The sequence below is a fragment of the Rhododendron vialii genome, chromosome 3a, assembly GCF_030253575.1.
Source record: "Rhododendron vialii isolate Sample 1 chromosome 3a, ASM3025357v1".
Lineage (NCBI taxonomy): Eukaryota > Viridiplantae > Streptophyta > Magnoliopsida > Ericales > Ericaceae > Rhododendron > Rhododendron vialii.
The window spans coordinates 368,356-383,572 of NC_080559.1; the positions used below are offsets into that span (position 1 = coordinate 368,356).

The 15,217-nt window shown below is 38.9% G+C and overlaps 1 protein-coding gene across 1 annotated transcript; it reads right to left on the reverse strand.

Moving 5' to 3' along the window:
- Window positions 1-1,000: 1,000 nt before the first annotated feature.
- Window positions 1,001-10,455, reverse strand: LOC131318835 (uncharacterized). The gene is made up of 8 exons (XM_058348831.1): window positions 9,848-10,455; window positions 8,532-8,900; window positions 8,137-8,396; window positions 5,130-5,271; window positions 4,566-4,937; window positions 4,330-4,461; window positions 3,516-3,644; window positions 1,001-3,406 (listed from the first exon to the last, which is right to left on the reverse strand). Exons 1-8 carry the CDS (start codon window positions 10,004-10,006, stop codon window positions 1,313-1,315), a joined length of 3,657 nt encoding a protein of 1,218 aa, XP_058204814.1. The 5' UTR covers window positions 10,007-10,455; the 3' UTR covers window positions 1,001-1,312.
- Between the last annotated feature and the right edge of the window lie 4,762 nt (window positions 10,456-15,217).

A 15,217-nucleotide genomic window follows, 5' to 3' on the forward strand; every position in this document is an offset into this window, starting at 1 on the left:
TTTGTTTTTGACCAGTTGGAAGATGAGGCTTTTCGCTTGACGAGACACTCCAAATGCATTTGATTTTAGTACCATCATGCACAAGAAATGCCTTTTTTTTATTTTTTGATCCGCCACAAGAAATACTTGATTCATCCAAAAAGTGCTTCCAATAAGGTTAAGGCATGGTTGTTGCTTGTGCAGCCCCCTTGATTGGTTTCCTCCATGGGAAGGGGGTTTTGTTTGATTAAAAACAATTAGACTGAAATTACAGAGAAGCAAGAAAGGGAAAAGCCTACTCTTTGGGAAAGTGGGATACGTACGTGAGCTTTACCAAATTTTTGACTGATTTCTCAAAATTTTGAATTTTGGAATTTTCAAAAACCGGAAGGAAGAAGTGAAGAGGGGCCCTCTTCCCCATAGGATTTTTCGAATGGTTTGGTGCTTGCATCATTGCTAATGGTAGCATTTTTGTTGTTAGGGAGAGGCAAAATTATTCGATTCCTCAGAATCACCATTGTGGCGTAAGCACATGATGCTCCTGACCCATGAGACTGCTCGAAAGAGAATGTATAGGGGCTTGCCTTATCTCCCACCCGACTCCACCCATCTCGTAGTGTTGCTGTTATTTTAGTTCAGAAGGGGATGATGAGTTAATTCGGCGGGAGTTCTGAAAATTGGGTACAAGAGATAGTAGGAAAGATGGATTGATACCACGACTCAGAACTTGTGCCACATCACAAGGGTCTTGATGAATAGCATTTACCCTCACATGGAAGGAAGGAAGAAAGATAAGATTGCTCTCCAAGCACTCCAATACCCCAAAACCAGTCCAGCTAACAAACGGGCTCTCAGGGAATGATATTTTCTAGCCTTGAAAACATCAGGTTTCTCAATCATGATAACCAAAGTACATACAATCAGTATTCACACTCAAGCCGAACTAAAATTGTCTCTGCTACGGTGTGCAAGTAAAACATGACTTATTTTCCTTGTAAACGAGAAAAGAAAGATAGATGAACTCAAGATATATCTTATGCCAACAAATGCTCCTTAAAATAAAAGACTGACCTCATACAGAAAAAAGTCAAACATTATGACAATCTCTCAACCATCTTTCTTTCTTTCTTTCTCTCTTTCTCTACACAAGGGGAAAACAATGAAATCAATAAAATAAAACCAATCAACTGAGCCATAAACTATGCTCAAAATTTTCTCAAAGGAAGATTATTGTGTTGTGAATTACGAATTACTCAAACATCCATTACTGAATCTAGGAAGAGGATTGGGGCTGAAATTTCAAACAGCTACCGCACATCTTATCAAGAGAATATCAGAAGAACGAAAACCTTATTTGATTACTTGCTGCAAACAAGTTATATTCTTCAATAATATCCTTCTTATTGCAAGCAGAATCATCCTCCACATGATCTGCTGAATATTTTGAAGAAAGATTGACAGCAGTAGAGCGCTCTTTATCAGGTGCAGGGTCTGATTTATACTCTGTGGAAAGGGCTACCGGACCTCCAAAATGGAAGAGAGAAAAGCCTGAATTACCCTGCGATTTGTCAGAGTTCCCATTTTTCACTCCGCCATCGCTGCTCGGCAGTGAGGCTTCTTTAGGTTCACCAAATGAGTCTTGCACTCCACAAGGCTTCGAAATTTTGGCTTGATCCTTTGAGTTTATGCTGTTGGCTTTAACAAGTGGCTTGAAAAAGGGTGCTCGAGGGTTCAGCGTGGTAGTAGTAGTATTTTGCCTGGCAGCACACTGCATGAACTGTGAATTCCCATTTAAACCATATCCAAAAGGAGTTGCATGTACATAATGGTTGGGAGGTGGGAAGGGAATCAACCCATTAACTGGAGCTGCTGGCCATGTAACTGGACTCTGATGGTAGTAAGCCATTGCCGAAGGAGCTTGAAACATTGGAAAGGGGTTGTGCATTGGTGGAAGCACGCCTGGATGGAGAGAACCAACAGGGACATTCATTCTTCCAATCTCAGGATTTGGGGCTGCATTTGGCTGAAAATTTGTGGAAAAAGTACTTTTTGCTGCGTCAGGCGAGTACCCAGCTGATGTCCTGCTTCTACAAGCCTCTGCTTCCTTCGCAATCTGTTTTCCCTCCATTTCAGCCTCTGGACATACAGGGAACTTATCTGGAATGCGTACTGAATTTTCTCCTCCTGAGTGTTGAGTGGAATCTTCAGAATCCGATGAGGATGAAGATTCTGGATTCCGGGAGTTCGAAGAGGATGTAATGCTGTCTCCTTCACTAAGGTATGATGAACAGTTGTCAGAATTGGAATTGGTGCTCATAGATGGGTCTCCAGTTCCACTTAAGGCACTCCCACTATTACTGGTATCATCCGATTTTTTAGCGACTTTACTGAAACAATCAGAACCAGATGACTTACGATTACCGGATTCACTATCCTTGACCTCAGAAGTAGATGATTGCAATGTAACTTCAGTGTCTGAGTTGCTTCGAGGATACTTCCTCTGTGATTCCATCGGTTCCCAGACTTTCTTCACATAATGGGAATCTCTAGTAAAGGGATTATTTCCATTTATATTTCTGCTTTTGGGTCTCCCACAATTCTCCTTTGCATGGTCCATTTGATTGTACTTGTTACTGCGATAATATGGCTTAGAGACATCTGACACAGATTCCGGCTTACTCACGGATTTGGTCTCGTGACCTAATCTGGTCGTAGAAGCATGTGCCTTGACTCTGTAATCATTGTTGCGGTTACAGCTGCAAGCATTGAAGTCATATCTGTCACTCATCCAGTTGTTGGCACTCTGAAACCTCTCACCAAACTTGAGCCCTCCATTTCTAACATTCAACTTTGTTGAATTACATCTCGAATTTTTATTCATCCCATTTACACTATTTGAAGTGATGTCTGAATTATCACCATGATATCGAGGATCGAAGTCACTAACCATACCCCTTCTTTCGGCAACTGCACGTTGTCGTTCCTCCGACCATTTCAATTTCGGATCTGACTGAAATTCTTTATGAAACTTCAGCTTTTGATTAGATACTTTTGAGTGATCAATTGCAAATGAACTCCCATCGTGCACATTGAAAAAGTCACCATCAGAACAGTTACCAGAGTGGTTTTCCATCTTTGAAAAGATAGATTCACTCAATAGCTCCTCATCAGTTTTTGATGGACTATCACCTGTTTCACATATCAATCCCTCATTGATGTCATCTGGCTGTTCTGGTGACAGCACATTCAGAACATCAGAAACAATAGAACTCTGGTGTGATCCAGAGGATTTACTCTCCTTATCCTTCTCTTTGATCCTCAATCTCTCCTTCCTTCGGAGCTTTTTCTCTCTTTCTTTTGTTCTTCGTCGCTCCTTGCGTTCTTCTTCTTCACGCTTTTCCTTTTCTTCTTCTTCGACGAGTTTCATCTGCAGAAACAAGCCAATTGGCTTGTCAGAATTATTCCATGACATAATAGGAGATAACTCTCCTACCTCATGCTGGAATTACATGATTATAAAATGCAATCAGTATTACCTGTTTTTCTAACGTAACAATTTCTTTGAATGCAACATGAACACGTTCTTCCAGCAGTTTTAGTGCAAGACAAACAAAAATGCTGTGAGCATTTTGACGAGCAGTTCCTTCTCTGAAAGCCTTTTCAACCTGGAAGGAATCCACATAATATGTTACTATCTGTCAAGTTGCGTTTATGTAGCTGTGGCCTGCAGCTTTGCCAAACAATCATAGATAGGAATCCTACTCTTCAATGAGACTTGGTTTACTAACAAACCAGATCACTGACAGTATAAAACAATGAATTCACAACGTTTAATTCTTAGTACAGTCCCAATTACTAAACGTGGTTCTTTGGACTTTTTTCTGTCTCTATTCTCACTCTTCCTGAATTACCTTCTACGAAACGGGAAAAAAGTTATGCATGCTGGAAAAGCCAACCCTGGTTTTCAGGTAAGAAATATGAGCAGCACTGACAAAATTCATTTCAACCCAACAAACTTTCAACTCCATGCATTTTGGAGTCCGTTAGATTGGTCTCCCTGACCTCAGTTTTTTTCTTTTAAGCCATGCAAGAACATTTGTCACCTTGCACACACTTGTGACGGAAATTCTGGCTACCTACTTCGGTACACACACACACACACACAAAGAATCTAACCTAATCATTGTTCAATTATATGGGCCCACTGTCATATCACATTTCATGTTTGGGTCTTCATACATTTAATAAACTAGCTGAAAGAGAGGAGACTGAAGAACTAAATAATAGGGGGTGCAAGAATCGAAACTAAAATAAGATCATTGATAAACAAAGGAGGAAATTTGAACATGCCTGTTCCTTGAAAATAACAGTTGCAGCATCTAACAGAAATTCTCGAGCAAGTTCAGGACTCTTCGCATGTTTCTGGGGACGGGAGCATTCTCCATCCAGCTCATTTCCATCCTTGTCCATGGTGTCATCATCCTGAAAGTAAATACAACTTGTAAAAAGATGCCAAGAGGGAAAATATCATCTTCATACATAATCTCGTAAGAAGAAAATATGCAAGTGTCACAAAGCTTAATTACCTCTTCTTCCTCAGCCTCTTCAGCATGCTCAAAGAACCTTCTAATGCTTTCCCCTCTAGTCATCCTAACAAAACCATCACCAACTACAAGCCTGCAGTGTACACATTGTTGACCTTTTAATGCATGAGCTTTCACAGAGAGCTCACTGCAGCGGCCATCCATTTTCCAAGCCCTTAGGGTGATGTAACATGCGTTCAAACCACCAAGGTCTAGACCACTCTCTTGAACCCTTCCCCTCATCCCAACATTTTCGAACTCCAGAATGTCAGATTTTCCTTCTCCAGTTCCAACAGCCCATTCAACGTGATGGTAGGTTCCAACATTGTCCGTTAAAGTTTCATGCCAATCAGCTTGAACCGTGTCATGAGACACCTGGGAAATTAAAGAACTCAATTGCATCAAACTGCAACATCTTGATAGAATTATCAGACAAAACTCCTTAACATTTAACTGACTCATCAAAACTACCAGCTTTAATGGCTCTGGTTCGATCAATTCATAAGAATATAAGGGCTGTTGTCAATAGTAAGTTCTAGAGTATGTAACTATATTGTCCAAATATACCTCATATTGGAAGGCTGTATCTGCAACGCAAAACCAACTGGTGCAGCGAGTTTCCCTCCGCATGCGCTTTAGCTCCTTTAGTTCCTTGAACTCACGGATAACATTCCTTCTGCAATCTCTGCAAAACCTCTTGCTATCAAACCTGCAACATAAGCACTAAAGTTTCAAGAAAGTAGAAACACACCATGAGATCCCTTTCAAATGGAAAATCAGGTTTCAAATCAAGACATCAAAAGTGTATGAATGGAAAATCGGGTTTTGAATCAAGACATCAAAAGTGTATGACAAGGATAAAGAGATCTTTACAGGCACAGGAAACAAGTAGGAGGTAACCTTTAGGCCAATCATGACATCATAACCAGATAGACAAGGATAAAAGGATATTTAAAACTTAAAAGGCAAAAGAAATGGGTAGAAGGTAACCTGTAGACCACTCCCAATTGTAAAAAGACGGTAATAGCTTCATATGGGAGGGAAATGAGTCATTATTTGCTAATTTTATAACCGTTTAAGTACAACCACGAAAAGAACTTAAAGAACAAGTGCTTTTCTGCATCAAGTCTAGGGATACAATTTTTTCAAGTAAAACCTTATACAAGCTATGTCTATGTCAACTCTCCATCCATCTCTATTAAGTGGCTAACGCAGCTTAAATCGGTCTAGCTCGTGGCATCCATTACTCTTCTCTCGCCTTTTCTTTTGTTGTCTTTCTGAGAGTGAGCTTCTATCTCTTTTCTCTGGCTCCCTTTATCTCTCTGCTCTCAATTTTCTCTTCATCAGCCTGCAACCATCACCAGTCCATCCACCAATGGTGACGCCACAATCACCCTCACCTACTCTTCTCCCTCTTTTTGTTGCTCCTCTTCTCAACCTCCTCTCTTGCTGCTACTTCATATCCTCTTATGTTCTCCCCCACCCCATTTATCAACCTCTCTATATTGACATCTGGATGCATCATTTTATCTGAATCTTCTTCTTTGCCTTAAACTCAGTGGGGCAAAACAATGAAGTGAAAGACCCAAGTAAGAGCATTGGTGGTGTGGATCATAGTTGTCAAAGGCGCGCCTAGGCGCGAGATGCATCAAGGCACAGGGTTAGCACCTTGACTGAGCCAAGGCGAGGCGCCTTCAATGAAGCGCAGCCAAGGCGCGCCTAGGCGAGAAAGGTGCAAAGGCGAGAACAGGCGTGCCTCTTTCAATTTTAATCACAGCCATAGGATCAAAGCTAGGTTAAACGTATTACCTTCACTCCATGAGCCTTGAATTCAGTTAAATCTCTCCTCTCTCGATCACCAGAAATGAAAATAGCACAGACATCATCTTGATCATCTGTCGATCTTCTCTCTCTCTCCTGTCCTCTCCTCTCTTCTATCTCGATCATCAATCGTTCTTCTCTCCTCGCGTATATAGTCGACAGAAGTTATACTGTGTATGAAATAGGAAAAGCTTTTTTTGTAATGTTTTCAGAATATATATATATGTGTGTGTGTGTGTGTGTGTCTGTTTGAGTATACTTGTAATTATACTGCATATAAAAACGGAAAAGCTTTTTCTTTTAATGTTTTCAGAAACAATACATTTTTATGTTTTTGTATGTGTATTAGGCTATATAGTATCAGAGTTTGCTATTTTTCTTATTTTATTACGCCTAGGTGCGCCTAGCTTCAAAAAGGCGCGCGCCTCACCTTGCGCCTATCGCCTAATCCCCAACAGATCTTTGTGTCTCGGTGCGCCTCTCACCCTTAAGAACTATGGTGTGGATCATAACTATTGGCCAGTGAGAAGGGTGTGTTGTATGCGGAGGTGGCGGAAGCATGGTAGCCTAGCGATCATCAAGTTGTCAGATCTCAACCTCAGCTTCTATCTCAGCTTGCTCTTTCTATAGGTCCTTTATTTCCCTCTTCACCAATCCACCTCTTCTTGTAATAGGTGTCTTGCGTTGTAACCTATTTATGTTCCCTCAGCCAAAAATAATAATACATGGACGAAAGGGTTGGCATTTGCATAACTTAAATGGTATTAGCCTTTAATTAACAAAATTAGAAAGCCATGGTATAATATGAAATTATGATAAATCTTGTGTTATGTAATTTCCCCTTTTGATTTTTCCAAAATTTTCCAGACCATTAGTACTTCGTGAAGATAGGTACATCTTAAAGTTGGCACCTTTGTCCTCCTTAAAATTATGACTAAGTTAACTTTGTACATGCTTTAACGCTAAATCTCACTGCTATCTCAAATGAGTCAAAAGGTAGCCAAGAGGTCATCAAATGGTTGGTAGTTGTGTCTGACCTCAACCTTAGCTTCTCTCTCTATAGGTCTTCTTATTTCCCTCCCCACCAATCCACCTCTTCTTGTAATAGGTTTCATGCCTTGCGGCCTATTTACTTTCCCTCGGCCATATAAAAACAGGGACAAAGGGGTGAAATTTGCAAACTTAAATGGTATAGCCTTTACAATCTATTGTTTTATGTATATTCCCCTTTCGATTTCTTCAAAATTTTCCTAGACCATTTTTACATCGTGAAGATGGGTACATCTTAAAATTGGCAACCTTGTCTTTCTTATAACCATTGCCAAAGTTAACTTCAGACACAATTTAAAGAGAAATCTCACTGCTATCTTACTCCAACCAAACATGCTGTCATCCACTTCCAAACTGGTTCACTGTTTCCTTTTTTTAAGGTGTTCCATAAATAGTATTAACTCGCATGGTTTAGAAAAGCAACACGTGATCATGATTTGACTTTCCAAGGATCATCACATTATTAACTTTGTTCAACGCAACAGTACCATTTGAATGATCGTCTAAAGCTTCCAATTATCCAATCAAACATATATCTACTATTCTAGCACACTCTGGCCTGGTCACCTGCCATATCCATATATCTTACTGCTCCAATTAACTCTACTAACATCAAAACAGATATCAGATTGAACAGATAGGGAAAAGTGGGAAAAGGAAGCATTAAAAAAAAAGGAGAAGATAAAGAAAGCCATGTGCACACCTGTACATGAGCCTTTCTATAAAATCCTCTTCCTTCATCCTTAGAAGAGATTGCCGAGTTTCTTCTCCAAGTGCGGACCAAAAATCCACTAATGTGTCGACAGATAGTCTGGCAGTGTGCAAAGCACAGGTTTCCCTTGTTCCATGCCCTCTGCCATACCCTGCCATTCCTTGACTCATCCAGCCTCGACCTCCTCCACCACAGGCGTCAGGATATAGCAATGCTCGCTCACGTTCCCTCGCACGTGCAGTGTCAAAGAACTGATTCAAATGGAAACTGAGCTATGAACAAATGGAAACTGAGCTATGAACAAATGGAAACAACAGAAAGACTAAGAGAATACATGAAAGTAAAAATCTATTCCCAAACCGTAACACGAGGAGGGTGGAACATACATTCTGAAGTCCCTTTAGGGACTTTGAATACAGATAGCAGTCCAAAAGGGTCAGAGTCCCATCTCTAGTTGTGGTCAAACCACCCCAAGGGTGAACTGATGGATCTTGGACTTCATCTTCGCAAGCTGTAGTCCTTCCCAAATCACCATCATTTTGATTTTCCAAGGTTCCTTGCCTGTTGCAAGAAAGGAGCCCACTCGTTCCCTCCTGCTGCAAAGACTTTCCATACATGACAATCTGCATAAAACCTTCGAGCAGTAATCCATTGCATCTAGAGCAGTACATATTCTTACGAGCTTGCTCAAAGAGCGTTTGTTTGTCAACCCTCAGGAGCTCTTGCCGTGCTTGTGGTGACAGCTCACTCCAGAACTACATCACAAGTAACAGCACATTGTCAGTGACAAGCCACATGTCACAATAATTAAATGAGCGACAAAAACAGCACAATTCCTCCAACCCGCGTTATAAAAGCCAAATTCAGTTGAAAGGTTTTGTCGTCATCGGCTCATCTTGATATGCATTAAATAACGGAGAGACTAGCAGAATCATCCGGTTACTAATTACAATTGTAGAAAAAGTAACATAATTAAACATGTAACCCCACTTTTGAAGTCTTAAGGTGGCATGTAGCAGCAAGAAGGCTAACACATGAGAAGTTTACACTCATGTAAGCCTCACATTTTCTTTTCTTTTGTGACTCATTTTGTCCGGGCCAGCTACCGCTCACGTTTTCTTTGGTTCTCTTAACTGCAGTTATGAATGTCATCTCACCTGCCATTACCCAATTAACAGTACAAAACCACTAAAGATTGTAAGCCCCCGAAGCTCATTATTGAAAATTGAAAAGCATAAGTGAAAAAGCATTAAGATGGAGCTTTCTGAATTCAGTTTTTCATGTTGTTTATGGTCCAGATGGAGCTTTCTGAATTCAGTTTTTCATGTTATTTTTGGTCCACAAGCTAAAAGCAGAAGCTGAGCCAAAATTGAGGTGAAAAATCCATACATGTGAAATCACAATATAAAAAGCCAATGTAATTGCAAAAACTGGATCTGGTAAAATCACACATTGAAAATCCTATCATAACAAGACCATCAACAAACAATCACACCACATCAAAATGAAAAATTCTAATTCTTAAAGGAACTTCATAATTGAATTGCATACACTATAAGATCCAAAATTAACTCATAATTAGTCAATCAAGATTAACCCTAATCATCCAAACAACAGACTTATCAACTGTAGTTCTACTTTGCACAAACAAATACAGTTAAAAAAAAAAACATATAAACTCCTTGTATGTATTTATGTATACCTTCTGGAGCTGATTGTAGCTAACAACGTCGCGATGTTTCGACCAGAATCCATTGGCCGATCCATTCGAACAAGATAAGGAGTAAAGCGACGACGCGGTAGCACCATTACCGAATTGAAGAACACCATTGTTTCCCTGCGCTAATCCTGGCATCTTCATACTCTCATCGATTCATTGAATAATCTTCTTTCCATTTTACCCTACCTATTATTAGCACAAGTGTCGATAAAACGTAGGATCAAAAACCGATCAAGTCTTACAAACTCTGTATGTGCCCTGCATATATAAGTGCATGATGATTTGTATAATTCTATATCGATTAAACGCTGTATAGATCGAAAAAAGGTGAAAATCCCTCGATCTATTTAGATTGATTGTTGTGCAAGTCCGACGGTATTGTAGAGTGAGTAGTTACGATGAATTTGGATTGGGTACGATCGAAGAGAAAAAGAGAATTTAGAGACAGATTTGGATTTGGAAACAGCAGAGGCGACGTAGGGGTTTTCGTTTCGCTGATGAGATTTGGTGTTTATGTATGGAGAGAGAGAGAGAGAGAGAGAGAGAGAGAGCTTAAAAGCGCCACCTAGCGTTGGCGCACGAGGTTAATAGCGGGAGTTACTGTTGTAAACAGCCTTTCCAATATATACAGGAGTATGTGTTCATTAATTTCCATATTTATGGACCTTTTTTTTTGATAATCGTATTTATTTATTTATGTACCCAGAAAAATGATATTTAGTGGTCATAAAAGCCGTATTTAATTTGCACATATGTTCATCAATTAAGAAAGTTTTTGTCATTTGCTTAGAAAGTATCTTATCTTATGTGGCCATGATAAAATCCAAAAAATTATTTGTGTACATTATGATGTTTCCTTCATACTAGTCATGCATTGGTAAGATTCGCTTAAATCAAACAAAGCAATAATTAGATAAACATGAAAGAGATTGGAGTATATATTTGAGTAGTTTTCTATTTTGACGAACGGCAAGAAGTGTTAGTGTACTAGTGGGGGTTAGAAGAATTGAACCTAGGAGTACATATAAACTTAATTAGAACAAGCACTGAACCACTTGAGCTAATTTGCAAGTTGTATATGTCATTGAAGCCCCTTTATAATTTCTGAAAGTAGGATGTTTTCTTAATCCGAATGTTATGCAAAAATAAGATCAGTTGTTCCATTGTATTATCCTACTATACAAGCAGTTTTTAAATTACTTAGGATGTTTCAGTATCCCGTCATAATAGATAAGAAAACGGCATTACGGAAAAAAAAATGACCAAAAAAGCATTGCTCTTGGATGAACGTGACACTAAACTTGGAATCGAGCTTAAATGCAAAATGTTGTTAGTGTGGTGGTGATGTTGTCATACTGCATCCAAAAAAAAAAAACCAACACAGTGTTGTCATTGTGTTGAAATATGACGAATAGAAAACTAGTATAATTAATTAATATATACGTATATATAGGCACGTGGACGTAATTTAAATGATGAATGGTCTTTTTTGTCCTCAAAAGACATAAAAAAAAAAAAAAAAAAACCTTCCGAGCTAGTGAAGTTGATTGTCTCACCCTCTTTCCACAATGAAGGTGGAGGTTCGAGCCCTGCGGGAGGCGAATTTGGAGTTCAAGACTATAGACGATCTCTGATCCCCTGTTCACTAACATTTGGAGTTCAAAGCTATGGACGATCTCTAATCCCCTGTTGACTAACATACTAACATCCCGCTTATTTATACTCCCTTAATAGTGTCTATATTTTTTTTCTCCTACTTTAGTGTCCTTTTGTGTGTGACTTGTCAAATTTGGCAAGTATCAAAGACCTTTTGACCAAACAAGCAGTGAAGTTTTAGCTAGCTTAAAATGAACAATCGGATTAGAATAATAAAACTAAAGGAAATAATATGGTAAGTTCTGTCGATCCTATCCTTATATCGCAATAAAACGTGAGCTATATGCTAATGTCACCTAGTTGTTTTACAGTCTGTGTTCTTTTTTTCTTTTTTTTTTGAAAACGTCATAATATCTAAAAACTCACGACATATCCTTGTAAAAAACAGACGCAAGCGCGAGCGGAATACAACCCGAAAGAAAAAAGTTAGAAACTTTTCTGCATTGCTTTTAGAGTCTGTGTTTGAGTAAGCCAATTTGAAAATAAATGTTAAAGATGGAGTGTTAAAAGGATTTTTGCGTTTATTCCTACTAACTAGTAGGGATGGCAAATTGAACTCAAACCCATTAAGAAACCCAAACCCATTTATTAAAAAAGAGACCCTACCCAATCCATTTATTAGTTGGGTTAGAATGAATCCAAACCCATCTAACCCATTTATTATTTTAATTGGGTTAATGGGCGGGTTGAGTTTGATTTTAAATAAATGGGTTGGGTTCGGTATAGGTAATTGGATTCCTGACTAATTGGGTTAATTGGGTCTAAGTGGGTCAATGACCCATCCCACTTATAACTTATCCAATTTAGCTCAAACCCGCTCATTTGACACTCCTACTAACTACTAAGCTGAACTTGCAGACACTAAGAAGAAGAGGGGAAAAAAATTACTAGGGAAGAAAATAAAGTAAACGAGCTAAAATTGTCTATTATTTCCATCTTTGTTTTTATCAGGTTTCTCAACAAATTTGAGAGATTTCGAGAAGAAAAAGGTTCATTTTTGGAATGGGCTTATATTTTTGGCCCAAAAAGTTTACATGGACTTAAAAGTAGTCCCAAATAGCAGCCCATTATAGAAGGAGTAGCAAAGAAAAACAAAGGGGCTGAGAGAGGTTGATGATTCCCGACTGAAAATGCTAATGACTGGAGTAAAACAATTCCAAGCGGTAGCCACCAACATTTATATATATATATATATATATATATATATATATATATATATATTAGATTAGATAGAAAAAGGACATATGATAACCACCAAAAGTCACAAAGGAGCATTTAACGACCAAAAGATTAAAATCTTCCCACTCAACCGCGACAAATAAAATTCCACCCAAAAAGTAAAAATAAAAAAGTCTTACATTCTTCCAACTTAAGATAAAAACCTTAACTAGGAAATTTGTAGTAACAGCAAAGAGTGATTGAGGTCTATAGACCCTCACATAGTAATTAATATGATCACCATTGGATTTAGTCAATTGGTTGATCGGGCTCAACCAAGTAGTAAATCGAATAAACAAGAGAGAGAGATAGAGAGAACTTTGGCTAAGAAAGTATGCAGTCTGCTATCTATATTCTTTCACGTTCTACGTGCCGAGATAAAACTCCAAGCAGCAACTGCTTGATCTCAAAGTGGTTAGAAGCTGGCACTAATCATTTCTTTTTTTTGGCACTAGTCATTTCTTTGCTTGGATCTTACTGGGACTGTCGGCTGGTTTTCGCCCACAAAAAGTTAGGGAAACGAAACAGATAGTATTATAAAATTACAAGTAACTCATACAAATACAAACTAATAACCTGGTCTTAACATCAAGATCTCTAGTGAAAGGTTTTGCACTAAATAATTGCGGTTTAAAGCTCTATTTGATGTAGTTTGTTTAAACTAAAATATAATAACAATAGGCCTTATCAAAAGTATTTAGTGATACCTCCAACAACCTGCAAGGATCAAACACTTCTTATCAAACACTTCTTATCCGCTTCTTGATCAACATTGAAATGTATGCAAGTTTCTCCCTTGTAAGATATTTGGGCAAACCTTGCTCCATTGTTTTCTTTTGATTATTCTTCACTTGAATATCCGAACTTGTGGAATAGTGAGAACCAAAGACGGATTTAGGGACATAACTATGGGTTCTTTTTGAAGGATAAGCTGGGCGTGTAAACCCATAACCATTTCCACAATTTATTCCCTTCTGCTCAAACAAGAAACAAAGATTTGCGTATTATAGTAATTTAATCTGGTCAAAATAAAATTAAAGGAAGAAAGGATCACCAACAATACATTATTTTTTACAAAGGACTTACATGCTTCTTAATTATGAAAACGATCATGAAGACATCGCGTTAATTGAGCTATATATAGCACCTCTCTATATCAATCAGGAAGCAAGCATATAATATATCTATGCACATATGGGTTCCTTCTAAAGATAGATGGTCTTACTAATAGTTGTCAAAGGCGCATGCCTGGGTGCGAGCTAGGCACTGCAAGTCACATAAGGGAGGCGCTTTGAAAGAAGCGCAGACAAGGCACTTTGCGAAAGGCTATTATATATATATACACACACATACATATACATATACATACTCCTAACCACATATATATAGGAGCATTTAATATATCTATTAACATATGCAGTACTCTTTCTGAAGATAGCTTGTAGTACTTACAAAATGGTAAAGGCTGTTTATTTATAGCCAAGCTAACGAAGGCACAACACATCCATTGCCGAGAACACTTCACAAAAACACATTCCCGGCCACAACCACAAAGAGCATAATAAATATCAAGTCTAACCCTGGAGGGATCTGGTAGCAAAGGAGAGTGAGGACGCATAAAATGTACTCCAGTCCCTAGGCACTCAATAGGGCTCATTACAGAAATACGGGAATTCATCCTGTCGCAGAAAAAACACAAAAAAGGTTATTTAACGACAAATATGTACCAACTCCACACAAAAATTGATATAAGAAGAGTACCAATGAATGCACATAACCGGATACTCAAATACCCATTTATACGCCACTGAATTTAAGAGAGAGAGCGTGAGAGCTTGAGAGAGATCAGAGATGGGTTTGTGTAAACTCTGGATGAAACTGCAGAGGAAGAGGAGGATATACGAGCTGGGCTGGTTGCCGCCGTTCCGGGTGTTGTTCGGCGGCGACGTGGAGCCGTTGGAACCAGCACAATTTAGGTGGGGACAACGTTAAAGGGAGCTGTCGGTCGCTGCATCCGGCCGGTCCGGTGAGCCTGTTGCGTTGGTCTGGTAAAGGGAAGCCGTGGGTCCGGCTCGATCTTGACGAGAAAAGACCGTGTCCGTTGGATCACTTGTGGGAGCTGTACGATCTCTACAAGCCAAATCGGGACAGATTGAGACATATTATATTTCTTCTTATCACCTGCCGTTGGTTCTGTCCGGTTTGAGCTCCATTGGATACTCAAATTATTTCATTTGATTGATTATTTCGTTTGATTGATTATTTGATTGCAACAATAGCATTCTGCAAGGATCAAGCACTTCTTATCCACTTCTTGAAATATTGTAGGCAAGTTTCTCCCCTGTAAGATATTTGGGCAGATAAATCCTGCTCCATTGTTTTCGTCTGATTCTTCACTTGAACATCCGGACTTGTGGCCGGGATAGTGAGAACCAAATTAAGATGGATTTAGCAACGTAACTATGGGTTCTTTTTGAA